The 26,419-nt window shown below is 35.5% G+C and overlaps 1 protein-coding gene across 5 annotated transcripts in view; it reads right to left on the minus strand.

Moving 5' to 3' along the window:
* col14a1b (collagen, type XIV, alpha 1b) overlaps positions 1 to 26,419 on the minus strand; it is a 139,630-nt gene that overhangs the window by 109,835 nt on the left and 3,376 nt on the right. For 4 of the 5 annotated variants that reach the window (XM_028035227.1, XM_028035225.1, XM_028035229.1 and 1 more), the window contains exons 3-5: positions 19,099 to 19,215; positions 9,281 to 9,424; positions 4,713 to 4,796 (exon numbers count right to left, since the gene is read on the minus strand). The exons of the other annotated variant lie outside the window; for it this stretch is intronic. In XM_028035227.1, coding sequence (XP_027891028.1) covers positions 4,713 to 4,796; positions 9,281 to 9,424; positions 19,099 to 19,215 — 345 coding nt within the window. The remainder of the gene's footprint in view (positions 1 to 4,712; positions 4,797 to 9,280; positions 9,425 to 19,098; positions 19,216 to 26,419) is intronic. 5 annotated transcript variants of the gene reach the window in all.

Genomic DNA, 26,419 nt, shown 5'->3' on the forward strand with positions numbered 1-26,419 from the left:
ATAGCTTTCTATCACAAACAAAACAGCATTTTAACATATTGTATAACTCTAATCTCTGTTTACCCTAATCCTAACCCTACATATGCTTTTCTGGGTAAAAATAGACCTCGTTGCATTTCATCTGCACCACAGGGAACCCTCAGGGTCTTAGTGCAAATCCTAAATAGGTTTAAATAAGCTGTGAAAAATATTATAGGCCAGATACATTTGCATATATGACTCCAGATTATACTTGCAAACATGATCACAGCAGGCACCATTGGTGCAATAAATGCCTCAAAAACATGAATACAGTTAAATTCTATAATTCTAAATACATTTTTCACCATTCTTATTTATTCATCAAATATTTATGATTTATGTAGCCTTAAATTACACGGCTTACACTAGAGACATCTGTAAAGCCATGCATTCAGAATCACCTAAAAGCTATTTTATTATTATATTGAAAGAACATTTCCTTTAAAAAAAATCATCTCAGTTTTTAATGAGAATAGCGGTAGTTCTTTTACAGACAAAGAAAATCCAGATCAAAGCAGAAGTGACTGCAGCAGTAAAGCAAAACATCTAAATGTCTTTCCTCCTCCTTCTTATTCCCCCGACTGTTTTGGGCTTTTTGTCACACTGGCCATGAAGACTCCCATCGCCAGAGCTGAAGCAGAGGTCACCCAGCACAACACACCGTGACATCTTTGGCCACAACACTTCAAATATGCTCCTCCTAGTGAGAGTTCACACCTTTACTTCCCACTTCAGAAAGAGCTCCTGCTCTGGACTCAGAGAAGAACACTCACAAAGACACTTACGCCCTGTACGCTGGGCGTAAGTACGCTGTACGCTGTAGAGGGAGTAGAGCCAAAAGGAAAGGAGAAAGCAGATAAATGCACCTGTGGTTTCAGAAAGACTTAAAACATAATCATTTTTGTTCATTTAGGAACATGCAGAGCATCATGAAAATATTCACACTTTACTTTTTCCATGTTTTCTTAAGTTATTCCAAAGTGCATCAAATTAATCTCTTCCCTCTGAAATACCCAATTATGACAATAAGATAAAAAGAGTTTTTTGCAAATGTATTAAAAATAGAAAACCAACGTTCAACCAATCAACCATGTAGCTGCCAAACCCACAAGCAGGCAGAAGCAAGCAAAAACTTAAACCATGAGTCAACAACAATTATTTGAGCCTGAAGTGAATGTAAGCCTTTCATAATCCAAATTGTGGTTAATTATGCCCCATCTGTGGCAATTATTTAATTTAGCTTTCATAGAAAGATGTTTTCTAACCTATAATTTGTTGGAGGACATACTTACTCCTACTACTTCTTTTGTTGTGACTTTATCTTTATAAGGTGATCCAGCATTTCTGTATTTCCACCTCTATTTTTCCAGAGGCACAACTGACCGAGCTCTTACTGCTTATAACTGTTTAACTTTGTCTCTCACCTGCATATAAAACATCTGGAGCATACAAATAGACTTCAAACAAAGCAATAAAGCACATTGAGCTTAAATTCTCATCTCTAATCCTCCTTCCATTTTATATTTGGGTAAAGTGGCTTTGTTGAGAAAACAACTGGTCCAGTATGCTTCAAAAGTGACAGAGAAAAAAGAAACGGAAAAAGAACTGCCACAGATTTGTAATCTTGTAGAACCCAAGCAGTCGTAATGAGACAGAAAAAGAACATTTATGGTAAGTCCAAACTGTAATTATGTGAGCCTTTTGGATCAGGCTCCACTGGACTCGCTGCACTTCTGCTCTCTCCGTTTTCTGTTTGCCATCATGCTGCTTTGGCTTGGCATAACAAGAACAAACACAGTTACCATCCTAAACATAGGAAAGATGTTCAAAAAACATTTATCCGATTAGCCAGGTTTGGCACCTGTTATGTTATATTTGCATAATAAAATGTTAAACATCAATGAAACAATGAACACAACCAACTGTCGTCTGTTATTTTTTGTCGCTTCAAAGAGTCCTGAGTGAAGTCTTAGTGTTCTTGCATTTTATTCAACATGTAATGTACAGAAGAACAAAGGATGATCAATAAAAACCACAAAAACAAAACGTCACCGGGCTGACTTGTCTTTCCCCCCAAAAATGATCAAATACACAGAATTATGTTGGTTTTTTTACTTCAATAAGGATAAATATATACAAAGTGTTACAAAGAACATAAGATAGTCGTTGTTGTTGTTAATGTTATTGCAGAGTGCTTTTACACGGACGTGCCGTCCAGTTAAACTGTAAATAAAGTTTAAAACAAACAAAACATCAATACTTAGTATTGCAAAATTCAATCAACACAAACTTAAACATAGATTTATTAGCTAGGCCTGACTAAACAGTTATAAGGCAGTTTATTCTTAGAACACTTCGTCATATAATAAACATCGGTATTCAACTATCACAGTGCAGCAAACACAGCTAGCATTGGGCTAATTAGCGCTACCAAATTCAGCAAGCTCACGCTTAGAACAGATAACAAAAAACTAATCTCCCCACAGCTTACAGCATTAATAACTCACCACGTTGGGCAACACTCATGAACTCCAGTACAATATGATTTTATTGTAGCTTCAGCTCCCCTTGTTTCACCTCCCCTCCACTACCAATGCAAAACAACTAGCGCCCCTTAGCGGAATGGGAGGAGTGAATCCAACACAAAGCAATGACAATCTACTGTACTTTAACAATAGAAATTAAAACTCACAAAGGTTTAAGTACTTTGGTAATTGTTTGAATTTGGAGAATTAACCAGAATATAAATACGCAATTATATATTTGGTTCTCCAGTGGACACCTCAATACGAAATGAGAAAGACTTAACTAACCTTATCACAAGTCATATCTCGTTCAACTCAAACATTGGTTCGTCCACATTCTATGTCACTAAATGCATATTTGTCTAAAACCTCAGACAGGATTAAATAACTCTGCACATCAGTCAACTATAGTGTGTAATTTAAAGCAAGAGCAGACCAAAGTTCTGATGGGCTTGTTAAGTTTCCACCATCTGGCTAAGAAAAGCATTTCTTTCATTCTGGAGTATAGCTTTACCAAGAAGGAATCCAAATTGCAGCAACATGAAAGCAGCTAAATGTTGACATTGATAAGGATGCAACAGCAACCAGATTTAGATGTAGACATACAAACTGGAATCATCTCGTCCTGACGCTTTTTGAAGCAGAAGCTGTAATTTAGGTTTGAAACTGTGGTCAAACGTTTCAATCTGCACATTCAACAACACCATTCCTCTGTTGCAAAACACACACAAAACACACACAAAGCGTTTCCAAATGCTGCAAAGGAACACCTGTTTTAGCTCAACACTATAATGTGAGGCAACTATTCCGCTGGATAGTTTTGTACACAACATTTTTATTGAATATGAGTGAAAATATAATTATGTACAAAGTTATAAACAGAAATTAGATTTACACAAATGACAAAAATAAAAATCATCCCAATGATAAGCAACAAACAAAAAGACAAAAAAATGATCACCTATATCTAATCAAATCAAGAGACAAAACCTCTGCAACTGCATTGTTATAATAGGTAACATCTATTTGAAAGACTGTCTCAAATATAAATATGAATATAGTAATGTTTACAGTAATTGCTTTAGCTGACACGTTCTTTTTAGCTGATAAAGCTGCATAAAAATCCTTTAAAAAGTATTTTATTGCAGTAGTATAATGTCACACAATTATTATTTAGAACAATTTAACCTTCAGTGTGAGTACATCTATTTAGTTGGTTCAAAGTATAACTAGCAGTGAGCTAAAGACTCAAGTCTTACCATAATAAACCACAGAAAAAGGTTCAAATCAGTTACATTTATAAGATTCTATTCTAGAGGGGTTTGAGTGCCTTTATAAATGTTATATATATGAAGTCGGATCCTTTTCTATTTAAATAATGCTACTGCAATAAGTGACAAAAGTATTTTTACACACCTTTATCAGGGGTACAGATAAATGTCGAGAGACCAAAAAATGAAATAATTTTGAAAAACTTCAGTAAATAGTTCAAGACACTTCTACTGCAGTTAGAAAACAAACATGTCTTGTCTCATTTTCCCGTTTTCTTGCTACTGCTCCCTGTGGTGCCTGGCTGTTTGCCTTTGCAGGCACTTCTCACAATCTCTCCCAAAACCATAAATGGCATGTTTATTCCCTACACTTAATTTGGTTTCTAATAGCTTCCATTTTTGCGTTATTTCATTGGGTTAAATTTTCTCTGGACCAAGATGCATTGACTGTGCATGAGCAGCGCCATTGAATTTCACACACAGTTTGTGTTTAAATGTGTGAGAATGGTAACGAAAATGAAGACCAAAAGACTAAAATCAGGAAGCCTTTCTGTTTTTACTTCCCTATTTTTACTGAATCTACTCTGTCTTCTTGTTTCATCTTCAGAAAATGTATACAAATCATTTCTCAGAGGTTATTTCTAAAAGAGGGACACTTCAGGAAATCCCCCAAAAAATAATTCTCTCTGCTGTACTTTTGGTAACAGAACACATTTTAAGTTTCACATCTGTAGACTGTATTTCAAGGGAATAAAACTTCCAATTTTCTCATTTTAAATCAGAATTCAGAAATCCAGACAATTGGAAACTTAAAGCAGATGGAAGCGTCAATCTTTTTCCATCTCAGAGTGTCACTTCACTCAGTCTGCCTTCCGGTCCCCGCTGAGCATCTTACCTTCCGAGATCTCGTTGTTTTCTCGTGTGACATCACTCTTTTTAGTCCCCTGGGTTTGAGCTGTTTCGGGGCCTGATTGCTGAGCTGGAAGGAAGAATAAACAATGAAATAGAAATTTAATCTATGTTAACGAACAGAAACAAGATCAAATAAAATAGGGGACAAGATGGAAAAAGTGATGTTCAGTCCTTAGCTAGACTAAATTAATTAAACTAAAGCATTATTTTAAAACAAAAAAATTCTATATTTTTCTGAAATTAGCACAACACATGAAAATGTAACATATTTATAATCGTCTAATACAGTGGTTCTCAAACTTTTTTCAGTGATGTACCCCCTTAAAAATATATTTTTAGTCAAGTACCCCCTGACACGGGCGAAACATTTTTGGAATAAGAAAGAGGTACAGTGCCTTCTTTTTCACTTTATCTGTACTTTCAGCAGCATTGCTGCTACGCTTTAGCCACGTCTCCATAGTTACAGTGTAATCATGATAACGACAGGTCATTGACGAGTGCCTTGGGTCCATGGGTCAAACTAACTTGGTGGGGGGGTCCGTTTTATTTTAAAGGATATTGAAACTAAATACTGAATATAAAATTCAGTGCATGAACACACATTTATATTTTATCGAACTTTTAACAAAATAATTTTTCCCAAGACTTATTATGAGGAGCCTACTGATTTTTTTAAAGATATTTTGAAAAGCTTCACGTACCCCCTGCAGTACTTCCACGTACCCCCAGGGGTACGCGTACCCCCATTTGAGAACCACTGGTCTAATAGATATGGCACTCATTTATGTTGTCATGTCACACCAAAAAGAGGATAAAACTGGAACACAATGCAATCTAATATATTTAACATCCCTCAATACTTTGCAGGTCAATTAATTCAGGGCATGCCTCCACTACTTTACACATTCAAAGATGGACAATATTTTTCTTTGCAAAATAATTTATGTAAATTAGCCAGAGAGCATCTGTGAACATCAATTTGTGAACAGGCATTCTTGGTTATATTTAACTAGGTAATTTTAATTGCAATAAATGATTTGATATATCATTGGAGCAGTGGCTGTATCATTATTCTGTTTTCCTACTGGAAGATCAACCATCATCTCATCAGCTGGGACCAACTCTCCTGCTCCTGCTGCAGTTAAGTATCCCCACACCATGACACCATCACTACCATGTTTAACCATGTGAATGGTCTGTTATGTTAAAACACTTTAAACACATTTACTACTTTAACCATGAGATCTGTTTGCTGAGTTTCTCGGTTAGCTGTTCATGTTTGTTTTGTAACAAACATCTGAGGAAACTGAACAGCTGAGATTAAATTGCACAAACGACCCTTTTTTTTTTTTTTACATACATACCTTCTGATTGCATTGGATACACTGGATTTCTTTCAAGCAATAAGAGTAAGGAGAGCTGAATACAAATGTGTGATACACTTTTCAGATTTTTATGCCTACAAATAATTTATTCATTTACTTATACTTTCCAACTGTGTGCCACTTTGTATTGGTTTAGGACACAGAATTCAAATTCATGACATTTTACACAGATAAGTATGTGAGGTCAAAAAATGCACAGCTATGTGATGCTCTTTCTGATCTCCCAATGAGCATAAAGATTATTTTCAGTGCAAAATTAAAGCTCTATGAACACAGCCCTTTTACCCCTGTGCATTTATGCATCAACAGACACATTATAAGCTCAATATGTCCTGATTCCCCCATGTCTTCTAGAACAGCAAGTAAATACTAGCAAGTCTGTGAATGTCTGAAACAAAGGAAATACTTGGCCTATTTCTGTGTATTTCCCCAAACCAGCATGCCACAGTAAACTCAGGCATGCTGTTGTTATGCTTATACAACCATAAACTGGCAAAAATAGGAAACAAATATTCCTGAAGGAGTTTACTTCACTTTATACCAAAAAAATAAATCATAACAAAATTGCTAAATCAATACATTTGCCAAAATTGTAACTCTGTAAAACACTTCAAATAATTAATTGACATTGGAATTAAAATGTACAGGATTTTTAATCAAAGCAGATAAAAGAATATTAAAGAAAAAATCCTTCCCAGCACCATCAGATAACAAAGAATCACTCTAATGAACATTTCTAGAACCTACACAAGTTTAATTATGTAATTATGTTATCTACCTGTGTTTACAGGTAGATAAGTGATGCTAAATGACCTAAGTGATGAGCTGTATCTAACTGATTGACAGAAAATATGGTCCCTACAAAACAGCTCACAGTTGGAACAAAGAAAATGATTTCAATCTGCCGTCAAGCACGTAAATCAATGCAGAAGGTGGGAAAAGATGCTAGTGGCTCCTAGTCAAATGTCCAAACAAAATGTGAAGATTGTAAAAGAAAAACAAGCAGATAGACCATGAAAGATGTCAAAGTTCCTTAAAAGATAGAAAACTGAGAGCAATCAACCTCTAAAATAAAAAAAATGCAGAAATAAAAGAAAAATAGGCTAAAAATGGGACTGTTTTAGAGTCGAGAGGAAAATGATTTTAACAAACAAGAACAAAACTAAATTCATAGCTAATACCAAAACAAAATAAAACAATGGTGATAAGAAGAAAAATATAAATAAGATCAAATAACATGGTAAGTATTAAGCAAAAGAGATGGCACATAATAAAGTTTCACCCTTCAAAGTTGATCTGTCAACTCATAGAAACCATTGGACTCCCAGGGATGGAGAAGATAGATTTTTATTAGTAAGGAAGAAACGAAACGAATTCATGCAGGCAGACAAAATAGAGACGCAACCAACAAGATTTTGTCTGCTTTAGTACAACTATCCACTCAACTAAAGCAAAATTATATTAATGAAAACAATGTTAATACATTATTGATGTGTTATTTATTTCATTTATTCGTTTCTTGCACTTTGAGAAAAACAAACAGCTATATTTGTATAATTGCATATTTCATTCATTTTATTTCTTACTGTTCTCTTTAAATCTATTTATTATATATGCCTCATTTTAACAGGGTTTTTGCCACATTGAACTTGGAGGATAACCTGAGGCAGATACAGAAGTCTCCCGAGTTACTGTATCTCCTTTCTGGCTGAGGAATCCCTTGCGATGTAGGTCAAGGGTCTAGCTGGAGGTCTGGGTTTCCCTCCTGAAGCAGTTCTCACTGCGATCCAACCTCAGAAAATTAGGAGTGAGGGACAGACGATCTGACAGTGAATGCCTCAAACTGTCCCATGAAATACAAACCATACATAAAAGGGTAATTTGCTCTCAAGAGAAACAGTATCACGTAAGTGAAACTCTGACAGAGTACTTGACATTCTTTTAAACACTAGGGAGAGAAACTGAACTGTGGGGACTTCTGATGCAGCTTAAAGTGGGGGAAACATAGGCTGTTTAACATCCACCTGAGAGGAGCAAAGATACAAAGAACTGAGCAAAGAAAAAATTGTGCTATATTTTCGATGACAAGCCCCTACTGTGTGCTCCTGTCTCAGTTGCTACAGTTTCAAACTGTTAGACTTACAGCTCCTACAGCCACACCTTAATCAGACAGCAGGTACTCTGCTAATCACATCTGATGGAGGGCTCCTGCTGCTAAACTAACTGCAACTGCAAGTGCAGTTGTTATTTTTATGTCGCATTTTAACTTGGTCAATTTTCCTCAAAATGTATATTTGCATAAACTTAAAACAGGTCATGTCAGCTTTTATCGGGTGTGTTTTCAACAGAGGCCACATCATTTTAAGTATTATTTACCTTTTTGATTATGTTCACTCATCAGGCAAATGTGACCCAAATCTGATTTTGTTTTGCCCATATGAAACCTATATCTGACTTTTCCACAGCAGTCCAAAAGGCCAAACTCCAATTTTTCACCTCCCAAAAATGTCCAAATTGTGCCACTTCTATATGTAGCACTAAGTCGGATACATATCTGATTGTTTTGAAACCATCTGCAGTCTGAACGTGTTGTATTTTATCCAACTTTTCTGTCACTAATGTGAGCTGTGCATCATAATTCTGCACTTGAAGAAACCAGCTGTTGTAAAACCAGACATAAACAATGGCTGAAAATTAGAACAATGAAATTATGAAAAATCTGTAAGTGGGGTACATCACAACCCAATTTCTCCATCCTGGTCCAACTACGCATTCAAACTAACTTCTGTGCACAAGTTGCAGTCAATGCTCCACAAAAAGTCATTTCTATTACCTGTGTTTTCTTTTTATTAGCTTCCCTCATGTCATAATTTTGTGATGATCCTGTCAGCCCTGAATAGCTTTAAAATTGATCAAAATAGTGGCATCCATTATTACAGTCGTAAACAGTGTACTGCTGTACAACGTTTACATTCTCCTTCTGCGCATGTGAGTCGTTTTGAGGTTGAAGGTTAAATTGTTCACACAGGACTCTGATTGTGGTTGCATTTAATAAGTAATATGAATTATGAATGACGAAAAGCAGCCAAAATAATCTGAATTGATCATCTAGACTTGCTTTGTGAACATAGCCTTAGAAGTATCTCATTTCGTTTAAGATTCCTACCTTCTTGTTTTCCTAGAAGAGGTTTGCTCTCCTTCCCGCCATTCACAGCACTGATCTTAAAGTTGTAATCTTTTGAGGGGTTATAATCTTTAATGATCAGCTTTGTCTCCTGCTTTGCTAGTTCAAGCACCTTCTGTTGTCCACCTGTTTCAAGGGAAAAAAAGCACAATTAGAAGAAAAATATTTTCAAAGACCACTACCAAAAGCCACATTAATAAAAGGTTTCTTTAAAGTCTAGTTCAAACGTATTTATACACCTTACGTGTTAATATTGCAATACATATCTCAGAAAGCTTTCTTGGGATTTCAACAATTAGTAGTCCATGAAAGGAACACAGAAAGTTAAAGAAGTTTAACGTGCACGACATGACAGAACAGAGCAACGTGCTCCTGAAACGGCACGTGCTTCGGTCATAAGTCACCAGTTTTGAATACGTAAAACAAAAAGAACAAACCAGATGTTTGAATTTTGTTAGTAAATATCTTTAAAATATCAGCTCAGAAAGACCAAGTAATACACAAGATAGGTTAGGAATAAGATTGACAAAGAAGGGATGGGTCATAAAACAACATCTAAAGCTCTGAGTATCTTATGACTGTTAAACACGTTATCTAAAAGTGGTAAGAATATTGGAAAATGCAGGCCAAGCAGGATGCGGTCCTCCTTTCTGACAGGCTGAGAAGAAGAACAATATTCAGTCAAGAACAGTCAAGAAGCTCATGGTAGCTCTGGAGGAGCTAAGGATCCACAGTTCATTTTGGAGAACAAATTATTATTTTTTTTTGTTGCATGTTTTAAATATAATTTAAATGCCTTCTAAAAAGTTAAATTCCTTGCTTGTGTGCACAAAACTTGCAAAGTAAAATTGTTTCTGATTCTAAAAACAGTTGGTCATTTGATTTTATTGAAAGGGGTTTTTGCATAGCAGTATCTATCTCACACTTTTAGATTCTTTTTTGTAAAACGTTCAAAAAGCATGCCTCATTTTCCTTTGACTTTACAATTATGCATTACTTCATATTGGCCTATCATAAACCCCTCCCAAAATTACATGGAAGTTTGTAACAAAAAGGGAAAAAGGTTTAACCTTTTGTAAGTTGTTGTACATATTCATTCAATAAATTTGAATATTGCAGCCCATTTATTTCAGGAGCCTTATCAGTAAATTAAATACATAATAAAGAATAAATTACAGGTAGCTGTAATTAGGCTATTATTTCTGTTAAATTCCAGTAATGAAAACATTTAAATTAGAATATTACATCAGATCATAAAAAGAAAACACGTCTAATCCATAAATGAGGGTGAAATGAAAAGTATGTTTAATACCTGCTTAAAGGTTGTTGTTTTCAACCTTTACTTCAAATAATACAAACAAGTCTTGTCTGAATGCATATTATAATTTATTGAATATAACTTAGTATTTATTCTCCACTATGTGGATGGTGGGTTTTTTAAAAACTTTCTTTAGAACTCCTCCTCTCTTCCTTCTTTGTGAAACTACACATTAATTTCATAGACTGAAAATAGATCAACGATATTCATCAAGACCTCTTAACATCCTTAACTGTTCAGGCTGCACTCACAATCAAGATTTGTCTCACTCATCTGAGAATATGACATCCTGCATTGCAAACCTGTTTATAGCAGTTGAAATGAAAGGATGAAAGATTTCCAAATTAATACATTTACATGTAAATGAAGGTGGTAACACTGAATGGTAATTTAAATCTTTTCTTCTAAGAGAAAATTCTCCATGTTTGGTACTTTGGTAAACAAAACTTTCATTTAAACTATTTAAGTTTATAATTACATCATTCATTGTTCTTGCACAACTTTAAAAAAATGACAGGATCAAATGAACAACACGCTTCTGCTTCAGAAACATGTGTTTTTGTATCAACACCTTGAAATACTTTAGACAAATTATTGAGATGAAACACATTCTGCCTTTCCATGCTATTAAGATCTGAGTTTCAGAATAAATTACTGTGTGCTGTTGCTGTCAATGTGACTACATCTTTACACAGTTCACAGAACCTCAGTAATCTCCATGTAATTATATAGATATAAAATCAGAACCGACATTTTCAACATCTGCTTTTCTAAAATAAAGACCAAAAGAAAGAAAACAAAATCTTCTAATCTAATACACTAAATGTGGCCGCAAACACATTACACCCGTCTAGACAGCATACAGTATCATGTATGTATGCTTGCATTACATTTTTTTGTAATGTAAATAAAAATACAGCATATTGTTTTTACCTCTAAAAAAAAGATTAAATTAGTAAGTAGGAAAGAGATCGATTAGAACCAGAATCGGCTATAATTGCCAGGTTTAAGTACATAAACAAGGAATTTGACGTTGGTTTTATGCACAGTGAACACACATTAAACAAACTTTAGAGGAGATTTAAAAAACTTAACATTGTGTACATTTATTTATATGTACATTTAATATTCTAGGTCAAAATATGCTCGTCTTGTTTAACAGTAGCTGATGACTCTGACTGTAAAGTGCTCATTATGATCATCACAGACACACCCTTAGGGGGGAAAATACCTCTGTGGCAGCTAGTTTTTTCAAATACCTACTTTTACTTTTACCTGAAAGTAAAAGTTAGACCGTTTATGTTCAGGATGTGTGGGGTCTGCAGAAATGTTAGCTGCCCTTTTTTTGTCCTTAAACCTGTACAAGCAATAGATGGAGCCAAACCAATGAATGAGGACATCCGAGTTTTCAAATGTGTGAATTTAACTTTGAACTTGCCCAAGTAAAGGGTTGACTTGCATAACATTGCAAACATCCCCCTAATCAGCAGTCTGTCTGCAGTCTTTGTTTGTCTACATACTCAGAGTGGCAAGATTAAAGCCGAAGAAACTATGGTGCATGTTTTACACAGATTGTGTAATCCTGTCATGTTACTGTGAGGCAGGAATTTCCTTGTACCCTAAAACTAATCTGTTACATAAATGGTTATATTCATTTACATTCAATTACTTTTGATAAATGTATTTGGTTCACTAGACCTTATGGCCAGTTAAGTCTGTTTGATTAAAAGATGCTACTCTAGATTGGGGATGTTTCTCAAGTAACCATGATGCACAATCTACAAACTCTCTTCATACTCCTTTGCATTCCTAAATAATTTGAAACCATCACCTAGTAAAGAAAAAAATATTTCTCTCCAGTTAGTTCATTTAAGTATATTTAGCCTGATCTTTGATATTTTGAAGCCTTGTGGAATCACAAAACTAAGGAGTGCAATGTTTGGTTTTATTAACACCTAAGGGAATGACAGTGGCAGCAAACAGTAAACAGATAGCAATATGAACAAACAGAGAAATGCATAAACCAATACCCAATACACAAAGTAAGCAATAAGAACTGCAAATAAAGATCAAGTAAAAGATATATTCATCTAAGCCTGCAAAATTGCTGGTATAGAAATAGCAAGTCAGCAAACTGACTCTAGCAAATGCTCCTTCTTCCTGACTTAAAGAGATTATATCTAAAACATATTAACTGAAAAGTTCAGGAGGAACAAAGCTGATTAGTTAAGTTTGTGATGAAAGAAAAGTGCCTATTGTTCCTCAGCTTTCCATGTGATTAAATTCAGTTTGTCATTTAGCCTGCTGCTTGATTCAGCTGCCATACGACTAAATGTTCCAGGTGGGATCGATAGATCTTCTCGAACTGACAGCTATCAAAGCCAATTTTTCTATAAATCTAATTTCCAGCTGCTGCTCCAGTAAAATGATTGACAGCAGAAACCAACTTGCTTCAGCATTTTTTGAAAAGAAGGTATATGCTTAAACGTTAAAAAGGTTAAAAAATAAGTTTTCTTCAAACTGGAACATATTAATAAAATGATAATAACTTTAGCCTGGCATTCTGGAGGTAAAAAATATAAAACCATGACATTAAAATACAGAAGCCTGCTTCCATTGCAAAATAACACATTATACACAGCAATTCAGACCCTTCACTGTTGTTTGCCCTGACAATTATTGCAAAGCTAATAAAAGCATACTTTGAGAAGACTTAATATTAGCTATTTAATAGGAATAATATATCCATGCATGTCATTTATTCTGGTTGCAAGAAAGTGCAGAGTCTTCAGTTGATGACAGGAAGGCTGGGAATAGAAATAAGCTGCTATTTTTTATCCTTTGAAACTTTGAGACTTGCTGTGGAATGAAGGCAGCCACTTAAACATCTCAGAGTTAAGCCTGAGACACACAGGAAGATAATTATGCTGATTTTCTTCCCAATTTTCCCTTTTGAACAATCTGAAGGATACGCTGATTATTGTGATGAATCCACAGATAATCTTATGAGAAACTCCTGCTGTGTGTGGTGTGTTGTGTTAAAAGGAATCTGGTCAACTTGGAAGGACGTTGGGACTGCTCCACTCTCATATGTGGAACATTCAATAAGTAGGATTGTCTTGGTCTGATATCGCCACATGCGTTGTATTCCCACAGGACAAACGACATGGCAGCCTGTTGAATGTGAGGTGTAGCCAATAAAAAAGCAAGGCCACGTAAACATGGAGAGGAGTACAAAACACAGAAGACAAAACAACTGCACAAAACAATGTGAACATGGAGACAGCAACACCAACATCACTAATATGTTAAGTTAGAACATCCTGAAATATAGCTATAATATAATATAATATAATATAATATAATATATAGAATATACTGTATATGTTTTCTTTTCTCATTTTATCCTTGTTTTAGAATAACTGTAAAAAAAAAAGAAAGAAATTCCAATAACTTTTCTCACAAAGTGGTTTAATGTTTTCTCTACCTGTAATATAAATAATGGCATAATAGTCATAATTAATAATACCTCCAGTAAAACATTTAAACATGTTTTTACATCTGTCATATCGTTATGTATTATGGGCTTAATGAGAGATTTGAATTGGCTGAAATTAATACTGGCAGGTGAATATTTTACAAAACACAGAGATTGGAAATTGTCTGCCAAATTCCGAGTGATACATCTCTACAAGCAAGGGCTATTAAAAACGAAAACAAAACAAAATGCATGCAAACTCACAGTGGTTGAGGTTTGTTTTAAACAAACACTGAAGCAAGGCTTCAATTTAACAACCAGAAAGAATGTTCAAAGGCTAAACATGTAGGCAACACAGAAATAAAACAACATGTTTTTGTTTTAAGGTCCATTTTTTTCCCCCTTTTTCTGTTTCATTCATCTTCATTTTGATTCAATGTTTCCACAGCTCTGAGCTTCTTTTCCCCCCCGCCGTCTCCATCATTTTTATGTGTCTGTGTCGCTCCTGCCATTTGACCGACTCTTCCCTGCGGCCTCTGGGGACAGCTGCCTGGGCTTACTGCACCTTATCTGACAGTTTCTCCATTGATGTCATCAAGCAAACGGGCCAAGCAATACCAGAAGCTACAGGTTTACTCTGCCGCAGGCAAAACTAATAACACAGAGCATGACATGCACCCTAAAAAAGCAGGTCACATCGGACTGCCTCCAGAACCCCTTAAACATTGGTTAAATGTCATTTAGCAAGTTGTACCTTAACCACAGGAAATCTGTTGCTATTAAACATATTTTGGCATAATTCTGCCAGAATATTTTGTTAGTTAATTTCCTGTCACAGATCTAGTTCATAATTATTTTTTATAGTGTTCAGGTCAGAACTAGAAGTTTCTACCACATGAACCAAACTGATGAAATTAAACTGGTTTTGAGCACCATGTCGGTCAAAATCTGGAAACTGCTGAAAGTAATATTGCTGATAGTCAATTTGGATTTCCATTACCACATAACATGGGGGGTCTAGACCAAGAAAACGAACCCTGGTATAAAACTGACAACTTCAAGCCTGACTGAAATCTCCAGCTACCCACAGCGACAAACCAAATATCTCCTATAGAAACATTTCATTGTTGATGCAAAGCTTGAGCCATTTAGAAGAACAAAAAGTATGTCTGGGGTAATCAAAGTAAGGCTTCAAAACCAAGGAAATACTGAACTGTCAAACATTGTACAAGTAGCATCTATTTTCACATCCAACTATTAAATTACTCAGTTTGCATAAGCAATTTTTACAATGGTTGTATTTAGTACATTCTCCCTTAAAATGTCCAATTAAACACACCTAGGAAATACACTCTAGGCGATTTCCACTAGACCGCCTCTAACCGGTACGGTCTCGGTCTGCCCCGGCCAGATTAATTTTCCAGTAGCAAATCCTGTGCGGCTCTAGCAGTCGCACAGGCTGGTAGAGTCACAGCCTGCATCTACCAGGTTGTTCTCAGATTTTGGTATGTGGTCAGCTTTCTCATGGGGTTGCAGTTTTGCGACAGTATGAAATACCGGAACTACATAATATTAGCTTGTCATGTAAATTTTCCTGTGATTTTCCTTTGGATTTAATAAATAAATAAATAGATAAAGTCCAAGCATGGCTATTTGTTTACATCTTTTTGCTGCATTCATTGCCTAAATCCAAAAGGCAATGAATACTTAAAAAAATAAAGTGAAAGAAAATAATTATATTTACAGTACAGACCAAAAGTTTGGACACACCTTTCTAATTCAATGGGTTTTCTTTATTTTCATGACTATTTATAAGGCAAGAAATCCCACTTATTAACATGACAGGGCAGGTTGACCTATGAAGTGAAAACCATTTCAGGTGACTACCTCTTGAAGCTCATCAAGAAAATGCAGAGTGTGTGCAAAGCAGTAATTACAGCAAAAGGTTGCTACTTTGAAGAAACTAGAATATAAGGGGTATTTTCAGTTGTTTTACACTTTTTTGTTTAGTGCATATTTCCACATGTGTTGTTCATAGTTTTGATGCCTTCAGTGTGAATCTACAACGTCAATAGTCATGAAAATAAAGGAAACTCATTGAATAAAAAGGTGTGTACAAACATTTGGTCTGTACTGTATATGTACAGGGACATAAACTATTCTGAGTATGTATCATTATGTTTGGGCCAGCAATTAGGTTCTATAAAACAAAATTAAATATCTGGGATCGAGTCCATTAAAACTATAACTTCAAGGTTCTCCATTGCTGAATGTTGCTGCAAACATCAGCAGAGCGTTGACCACAGCCGCTGCACGCTGACGACCTGCCCACAATAGCAAGGACAAAAACCGAACCGCACATTAACCGGTTAACGTGCGACTTGCCAGTGGAACAAGACTGAACTGTGTGTTCAGTCTTGTTCAAAGCAGTCTAGAAACAGTTTTTTATTAGCATCACTTGACAAACATAAAGCAGAAGCGCAGACACAACACATCACTGCAAGCTGAACTCATCTCCACACTTCACCAAGCAATCAAGAAGGTTTGGCACTGGCAGCGAGGAAAAAATATAACGAAGACAGTGACACAAACCAAGGAAACGTGCATCAAAAAAAGGCTATTTTTTAAAAGGTTCAATATTTAATCACATGTGCCTCCCTCTTCACTTTCTACTGCTAATAGAAAGCCAAATTAATATTGCATATTTGTTTTTTAGGGTAGAACTTAGGTTTGCTTGCATGGCAAACATGTGGGAAAAGGTATTCTGATCAGATGAGACCAAACTAAACCTGCTGACCTATGTGTAAATATTAGTAAGGGGGGAAACCAACACCACACATTACCCTGAGAGCACCATCTCTACAGCAAAACATAGTAATAACAGTTTCATGCAGTGGTGTTTGTCTGCAGAAACTATAAAGCCAATCAGAAAATTTGAAACCCCTGTGCTATTTTCCCTATAACTTTACAATTATGAACGACTTTGTGTTGATTCATCACATAAGAGCTTAATATCTGACACCGTTTGTTGTTGTAACATAACAACATTTTAAAATATTTAGATACTATTAACCCTTGTGAAATGCGTTGTATTTTACTTAACTACTTATCAACTTGTATCAACTGATAAAAAAAAAAGGATAGGAGAGTAGTCAGGTCTGCAGTATTTGTCCTAGAGACTGACCTGAAAATACTGCTTCTACAAGGAACTTGTTTTTTAAAACACATACTGCATAGAATAAATCTCCCAATGTTTAGAGCTTAATACAAATCCTTACAAAATGGGCCAAACTAGGCGACTTGGTTCATGAATAATGAGAATAAAAAAGATGAGACATTATAAGAGCTGCAAAGCTTGACAAGCAGACAAGTCAAGCCTTGCAATGTGAATCAGGAAAACATCTAAAACATACAGAGCATGGGTTTCCTATTGAATTTTGTTACTGATCCTTAAGAATTGTTAAATAGAATGAGTATGCCTAATCAATGAATGTTGCAACAGAACATTTGCATATTTTTTGTCTTGCACAGTCAATTTAAAAACTAACTTAACAAGTTGAAAATATATGTTTTTGATTATGTAATCTATCAAGGTTTAAAAAGGTTATCTTATGTTTTTCTTTTTTGACTATCATGATAATACATTTTCAAATCAGCAATCTTGTTTCAAAGGTAACACCTGTTTCAATACAAACACAATTCCTGAAAGCTTTGTGAAATATTGTTAATTTCTAGTTAACATAAACAACCACAGTCTAATCAAACAATATTTTGATGTACAAAATATTGTACTGTTAAGATGGTAAATATGTTTCAGTGACATAAAATAATGCAAATAAAGTCAACACTATTGGTTACAATCTTTTCCAAATCTTATGAAAATGCTAAAATTATGGTGGCTGGGCAAATTCAATATCATATTGTCATTTTCAGTTCTTTTAGATTTATATGTTGTTTTGTTTTCTGATACTTATTAAAACTAATCACAACATTAGCAGTTGTAATTATTAGTATCAAAATAGGACACACCTCTTTGATGCATTGCATTAGATTTTACTGTAGTTCAACTTTCCCCACCTTGACTGAAGTCTCTCTAGACTTCAAACAGATCTTCACTGGGTGCTTTAATTGTTGGGTATTTCACAAAGTTGAAAACAAACGGCTTAAAAGCCACACCAGTGCATTTTCACTGAAGTCGGTCACAGGTGTTTAGTGTGTGCGTCAGCGTAATTGGAGTATCAATTAAATCCCACCCCGTCTTCGGTTATGTCTAACTTTTTTCTGCACAATGAGCTATGAACTCAAACATAAGCAAAAATGACATAAAAATGTTGATTAGTTCTCCCTCAGGGAAAGGAGTTTTACTGTTGCATACCCATTTGCAGAACAACATTTTTAAACACTAAGAAAAGAAACCTTTTTCATAAAAAGGGCATAAACTATTTACATTTTTGGGTTTTCATAAAACAAATGATCACTGTATAACTTGCATGTATTGGACTTTTTAAACTCATTTTCTGATATGTTTTATGCAGAAATTACAATGGAGGGGCCCTTAAGCAAAGCATTAGCCAATCAAGCTGTCACAGTGAAATCATTGCTGAGCTACTGGGCATGAAGCGAGGTTAACAGTGTGAACAACAGGGCAGGATTGAACAAGAAAATAATATTCTTGAAAAATTCTTTGTCATATTTCTTTGAACTAATCAAGTTGAAACTGGAAGGTTTTTTAATGGAGAAAAACTGTTGCTGGGTTTGTGTAGTTCTTCTTCATTGATACAGCATATTTCTCTTAAACATTAATTGAATAAACTTAGAAAAATTAAAAAATATATTATTTTAGGGAAAAAGAAATTGTAAATTTAAGGTCAGGTTTATTATCTATGAAGTACTTTTTTATAAGTACATGCTTGTGAACATATTTTGGCAACCAATTAAGACAATAATAAAGAAAAACAGACATTTTTCAAAATGACAACATTGAACTTTAAAGCTCAACCTTACCTGGACGTGTGATGTAAATAACCTTGTATCCTTCAAAATCTCCTTTCGGCTCCTTCCATGATACCTCAAGCTTGTCCTGTCCCAGGACTTTTACACGAAATCTCCGTGGTGATGAAACTGTTACAGACAATGGGAAATAAATCATATTAACAGGTCTGAACAGTCTGACACATCTTGTAAGTATATACATCAAAGGTAAATTACAATAAAACATTCTCATGCGTCAGAGAATGCATGCTAATTTCCAATATTTCGGCTAATACTGGAAAACTTCAGTTGTCATTAATGGCTGAACCTTCACACTGGGGGGAGTCCAACTTTTCTGCTCACAAGTTCTCAAAAATCATCCCCAGCCCTTAAACAGTGTCTTGCAAAAGTTTTCTTATAAATTGAAATTAATTTTTTAATGTTAAACTAAGATGAAGTTCTACATAATTGGGAAGTGGACGGAAATTATAAATCTTTTAGTATTTTTGGATTATTTCTCTACCAGATTTGCATATGTAGAGAGTAAATGTATAATTGTAGAGATCTTTGCCCATTTTTCTTTGCAAAATAGTACAGGCTAAGTTTGAATGGAGAGAGAATGTCTGTGAACTTAGAGGTATGGGGTTGTTGTTCTACTGGAAAGTCAATTTCCACCCCATTCCCAAGGCTCTGACAGCCTCTAATTGATTTTCTTTTAGTGCTGCCCTCAATCTGAAAAGCAACAATGGGTGTGAATACTTTTGCATGGCACTGCCAGACATTATGTGTTACAGAATGTGCTTTCCATTAACTTTCACTCACGCACAGTGACACCAAGCACAAACCACAACTGTGAAAGAGGTAAATGAAATTGAACTCCCTCCAGAGTTCTGGTGCCATTGAGACAATCACTCTCTTTTTAACTGTCAAGAAACAGAGGAAAAAAACAGTATATACTGTATCTCATCCATGTGGAGGATACACATCAGAGAGATTAGATAGAACAGATGTCACATTAAAAAGTCCCAAAGTCTCATTCTCCTCCTCTTCCTTGTCTTCCTGAATTGTGTTCGTCTCTGTGGGGTATGACAGGTCTTGGTCGTGCTCATCTTGCCGTCTAAATCAAAGCATCGTTCCTGCCTCTCATCCTGATTAGTTACTAGCCCTTCCAGCTGTCTAGAGGCCTCTATCCCCCACTTTTCACCCAAACCCTTTTATATTCATTCATTTTCACTCTCTTAGCATTTCATCTGTCTGCTCTGCCATTCTTCATATTTGACTGATCCCTTGCTTTACTAATCTCAGGATGTCTGTTTGCTTTGAAATCAATGAGAAATGAGGGAAGACAATGAAAAGGAGAGAATGTGACTTTATTTTAACCACTAGGGGAAAAAAAAAAAAAAAACGAACAAAAAGGTACCAAAGGGAAAGGCCCTGGAATAGCATGTCGGTGCTATTCCTCTCCTGTCCTTGCCAGGATAATTTAGATGTAAATCACATAATAATGTGATCAAACGAACTCCACAAAACCCAAAACACTTTACAATTGCCTCCACCTGTTAGTGACCTACAGAAAAGTCAACAACACTGTAAGTGGAATTTTTATGAGTATTTGAGCGTATATTCACTTTTCACTGCGGTCTTCTGAATAGTGTTGTTAAGTTTTCTTAAAGGACACTGGTTAAAACTATGGAATACGGCTATTGTAAAGAAAAACAATGGAAGGAACCACATAACCAGGTCAACAACCACCCTATCATTTCCACACCAGCAAAGCCAAATCCCACATACTAAAATATATATCTAGATGCAGTACATTCCCCAGTTAACTTTAATTGACTACAAAGAAAAAAAGAAAACCCAGGGGGTGGAAAATAAGATATGAAACCCACAAACTAGTTTCTGTGTTTGTGCCTTCATTATGAGGTGAACAGTCTGCTGCTGCCAACTTCTTTAAATACCTACACAATGACTGATGCCTCATGAAGCTTTGATGCGCTGAAGCGAAATACACAAGAGGCTTTAAAAAATGGCTCACTCAAAATAATCAAATGGGAATTGAAAAATGCTCCATTATAAACATTTTTTGGTGTTGAATATCTGTTTGGAACAAAATACACATGTGTTACCTTCAAACAAGACAAAAATAGAAATCGATCAGTTTCAAGTTTTTAGAGGTGTGTCGTATTTTTAAAAAGTTGAGATTTTAAAACCCAAAAACCTTTTTCAGAAATTTCCAGCAGTTAAATATGCTTTTTATCATACAAAAGACTGATCAAATGGGGAATAGCACTCCATTTCTCCAAGCACTGCCAGTCAGCTCTGAATTGTGACTAAATAGGAAAAAAACATAGATTTCTTTGCTCCATTTTTGTATTACGGTATAGAGGAGCTGGTTGCCTACATGTGTGAAGGCAGTTTTGTTCTTTACAAAAGACATCTCAAGATGGAATACAAAGTGTAAAGGACCTTCAGTCATTTGGATAATTTGTTCATTATTTTTTTTTTATTTTAAATCATTTACACTTCTACATAATATAGCAATCATTTATAGGAATAATACATTTCTGATTTCAAATAAAAGTAATGACTTCATGGAATTCAGTCTAATGTTTTTGGTTTAAATTTTTTTGCTTTCATTTTGCAATGCTATCACAATGTAGTAGTTTTGTTCAAGCGTATTGTACCATTAAACTTATACTAATCCATGCAAACAGAATATGTTATTTATGGCTGCATACTAGTGCTGTAAACAGTGATAGAAAACCCACATTTTCTTGCCTTTTTCTTCTTTATCATAAGTGTCTCCACTAACATCTGTGGGCTTTAGAATCTGAGCATCCAAAAATCAATTTCACAGGTGAATATTAAGGCTGGTTAGAGCCTATCCAACTGGACAAATATATTATGGATATGCAGGATATTAATGCAATAAACTTAAAATATAGAATTTTATTTAATATTGCATCTGAGCAGTAATTGCACATACAATTTATTGCGCAGCCCTACTTTGTTGTTCAAACATTAATTGATCAGTCAGATCTGTTTTAAGAAGTCATGAAAGACAAACTGTTGAACAGTATTTTGTATTCACACACATTTAACTTTGAAATTTGTCATGATACAAATACAAACTTTTTTTAAAAAAGCTCTAAAAAAAATCACATTTGCCAAGTAAAGTTAACTGCATTACATGCTTTTGTTGGTCTACCACATAGAATTGGAATACAATTTCTTGAGTTTTATAACTTTAATGTGGTCTATGTTTATGGAAATTAATACTTTTGCAAGACACTAACCTTTCACTTAAAAAAATGGTAGGTTTAAGAAAATGATACCTGACTAAACATGATAGTCTTAAATCCCTCAGTATAGAAAACCTTTAAATGATCTTAACATTGAAGATAAACATGATAAACAAAAAAGTCAATTTTTCTTCACTGTTCTTATGCGTCAATTTGAAGAGCCTTTGGTATTGTATTTTACTTTTTTCTGCATTTTCCTATGTCTTTCTTTGCAACACTGGGCTGAGTAACATTGATATTATCCACAAACCCCTGCAGCATTTTGAGTGAGCCACCTCTTTTATGCCAGAGATCAGTAACAGAAACCACTTATGTAGGTATGTAAAGAAACTTGAGTTCAGCACAGGAAGGATAATTCTCACTCCGGTGGAGAAAATGGAAAGCCCGTGCATTCAGGCAAATATATATTTATATGCAAACACAGGTAAAAAAATAAATACAGTACCAATTATCTCACCAACCTGGGGATGAGAATGAGGGCTGCATGAGATTTCAGCCCAGGGCTTAGCTCTCTCGTCTGAAGAAAGCTGCTGAAATCCCAAATGATTCAAGATGCAGATTTCGTACCTCGCTGTTTGCAGTGTCGCTCAACTGTGTACTGAGCCTTCGTATCTGCATGTATGTTCATAAATTATGCATGTTTGTCCACGGCTGGAAGCACATGTATTCTGATGTTCACACAAAAAAATGAAACCTTTGGTGGCTGTTTTCAAAAATTCTCCTGAAAAATCTGCCGGTTCCTTTGCAGCATTCTACACACACACACGTGTGCATATATATAGATAGACACAAACACACACACACACTCAGAAAAACCTTGGGATCTTTTTTGTGAGATTGGATTCTCACACACAGAGAAAAGTATTGAATGGTGTGCAAATAGCCCAGCAAAGACAGACAGAGATAGGAACTTAATTCTCATAAATTTTTCATCGAAGATCTCATGTAAACAGCAGGGGACGAGTGTCCGTCACACTCAATGCTAGTTCTGCAGTAAGTCAAAAGTGCATGGATTTGACTGCATTTTAAATGAAGTGTTAGAGTAGATGGAAGTGGGCTATGGTATCAGGGGAGAGAACAGCAGTGAGCCGAGTACAGAAAACAGGAAAACTCATCTATAAGCAAGGGACCGTTGACGTGAGCGTGTTTTAGAAAAGACCCTGTGATCTATATTCCTATTGCAACGACTGAGATATCTCAGAGCGGCTACAGTGTGGATTTCAGCATCAATAAATCAACAGAGAGCAGATTAATTACAAATATGCTATCTGTCTTTTCAATCCACACCTGTCAACATTGAATCAGAAGGACAAAACGGCATTAAATAGAATAGCAAAGATAAAGAAGGAAGTGTATTTATCCAACTATTTTGTGTGATTTGGTATAGTTTTAAATAAAGTTCTTAAAATGTTCTAATTCAGAATATTATTCCAAAGTTCTGATCAAATTAATGTTAATAACTCATACATGTGACCTAAAATGGTAACACAGTACACTGCTGGCATTTGATTACATCCCCCTGCCTGTTTCCCTCTAGGTTTTACCTGAAGATACTTCATCTAGTCTTTCTCTGTGGGGGGATGGCAAACATGAGAAGTATCTGTAAATCCTTCACTGAGCCACTGAAATTCCACCTTTAACCTCTGAAATTGGGATTTTCTGTCAGGTGTGGAAAATGATTTAAGACAGACTAAGTAATTACTTAATGACAAACCTAAATTACTGAGACGTAGAGAAATTGGATAAACTCAATAACCCCATCCACAATACCTGGCTTTAAATTCATACAATAATTAAGCTACATGTTTTCTATTTAATGTTATCAATCAGTAAGCTTCAAAATTGGAAGTCTGTTCTGCTACAAAGGCTTCTCACCCTGTCTGACCCATTTGAAAACAAAGGTTCCACAGGAAAGGTTGGGCTTAGCCACTCATAAGTCTTCAGCTCCTCCCGGGTCGCCGCTGTAGCCGAGGCTAGCACACAACGCCTCTAACTAAGGAATGCTGTGGCTGTTTTCGGTTTTCTCATATTCAGACCAAATCCTAGCAACTGTCCATGCTGTGCAAGACTTTCTCTGTTGCAAAGTTTTGCCAAGCCAATTATCTGTCCAGACTGACCGGTGCAAACATTATTTGAACATACCAATGGTCAGAGCTGGAAAAATTAGCTTCTGTTTAATCTGCAGAGTCAATAAGTGGTTATAAATTCTCCTAAACGGCAACAACTTTCACCTTTTGTTTTGTCTTATGCAAATGTAAAGTAAACATGAAGGTTTTAGCTTATTTTCTTTAAAACATGACTAAAGCAGACTATATTTATTGGCAGCTATGGTTAAAAGACCATGTGTGACACTTCTTGAGATAGATTTAGATTTTCTCCAACTTTAAAGTCAAGCATAGAACAACTGAAAGCTTTTCAGTATGGAGAGAAAAAACATAATAGTTTTAAGCAAAAATCACAAAGCAATTATTAGCTTCATGGGTATATGAGCATAATGTGACCCAGCAACCCTTTTAAATAACCACTCCTGAAAATAGGAACAATTAGAGAACATGCATTTCCAGTAAGGCAGAAATGTGCAAATCTTCATCAGTCAGAAAAATATGATAAATCCATGACTTTATTTGTATTATGGCAACCATTTTCCATAGTTGCTTTGTGTCTTTATCCATACTATATTGCTTAAAATATTTGCTCACCCATCCAGCATAGTGAATTGTGAAGTTGTTCCAACCACTTCTACTGCCTCATGTGCTTAAGACCAAGCACCTAGGCACACAGACGTCTTCCACAAACAACCCATCCGGCACTCCAACCCTGAGGTGAATAGCGGATTGACATGACCACAGACCTACAAACCTCATATGGCCATCACGCAGCTAAAGAACAGAGTTTGTGGAATGGGTTTCTATGGCCTAATATCTGCCTCCAAGCCTTGTATCACCAAGTGGAACGCACAGTGTCAGATGCAGTGGAGCAAAGCACACTAGACTGGACTGTAGTACTGCAGAGATGTGTTCTCTGGAGTGACAAATAAAGCTTCTCTGTCTGGTATTCAAGAGTTTGAAAATTGCCCGGAGAATAGCATTCCAGTGCCTGACTGCAGAGTGTCAAGTATAAAGTTAGGTGCAGAGGGATGAAGGTGTGGGGATGTTTTTTTTTTTTTTGAGTTCTGTTGAAAGGACTCTTCAATCAGCATACCACGACATTTAAGTTCCAGGATGATGCTCCCAACTTGGTGGGAACATTACAGAGATAGCCATTCCGATAGCTGTTCCCAACATGACTTAGAACCAGTGCACATAGTACATGAAGACAAGAACGAGCAAATGTGGTATGGAAGAATGTGACTGTGATGCACGGAGACCTGACAGAACACATTTTGGTTGACTTAGAACTGAGACTATGAGTCAAGTCTTCTCATAGAAAAGACCATTGTCTGTCCTCACTTTTTTTTCTCTTACCTCTCTACACTTCTGGAAGAAAGGTAAAAAATTCCGACAAAAACTCCTAAACCACGTGGAAATCCTTCCAAGACAAGTTGAACTTGTTTTAACCAAATTATTTGGATTAGGAATGTTATTTAAGTTCCTATGTGCATGAAGCCAGACCAACAAATACTTTTCGTAATAAGTACATTTGAGATTTTCCTCTTCTATCCAAAAATTTTTCATCTTGGAATAGATATCTGATAAATGATGCCATTTTCTTATGTACCACTTAGCATATGATGAACTAAAAAAAATAATTTCAAATTGAAATGGTGATAATAAAGTTACTATGAACACAAACTTTCTCATATGTCATGTCAGATGAATGCTGAAAAAGCCTAAGACTGCAACTGGACAAAGCCCTACATTTGTCGAGCCTCAACCCACAGCGAGGAACAAAAATTTATTTTGAAGGCTTTTATACACATTTTTCACAGGACTGGCAATATTTGTGGAGGCTGTTATATAGCTGTGCAAAAACTCTGCAAAAGAAGCTTGGCAAAGATCCTGCACACAAAATGTGGCAGTAGGAATATGGTTTGCTCATAACCAATCAAC

The sequence above is a fragment of the Xiphophorus couchianus genome, chromosome 13, assembly GCF_001444195.1.
Source record: "Xiphophorus couchianus chromosome 13, X_couchianus-1.0, whole genome shotgun sequence".
NCBI classification, from domain to species: domain Eukaryota; kingdom Metazoa; phylum Chordata; class Actinopteri; order Cyprinodontiformes; family Poeciliidae; genus Xiphophorus; species Xiphophorus couchianus.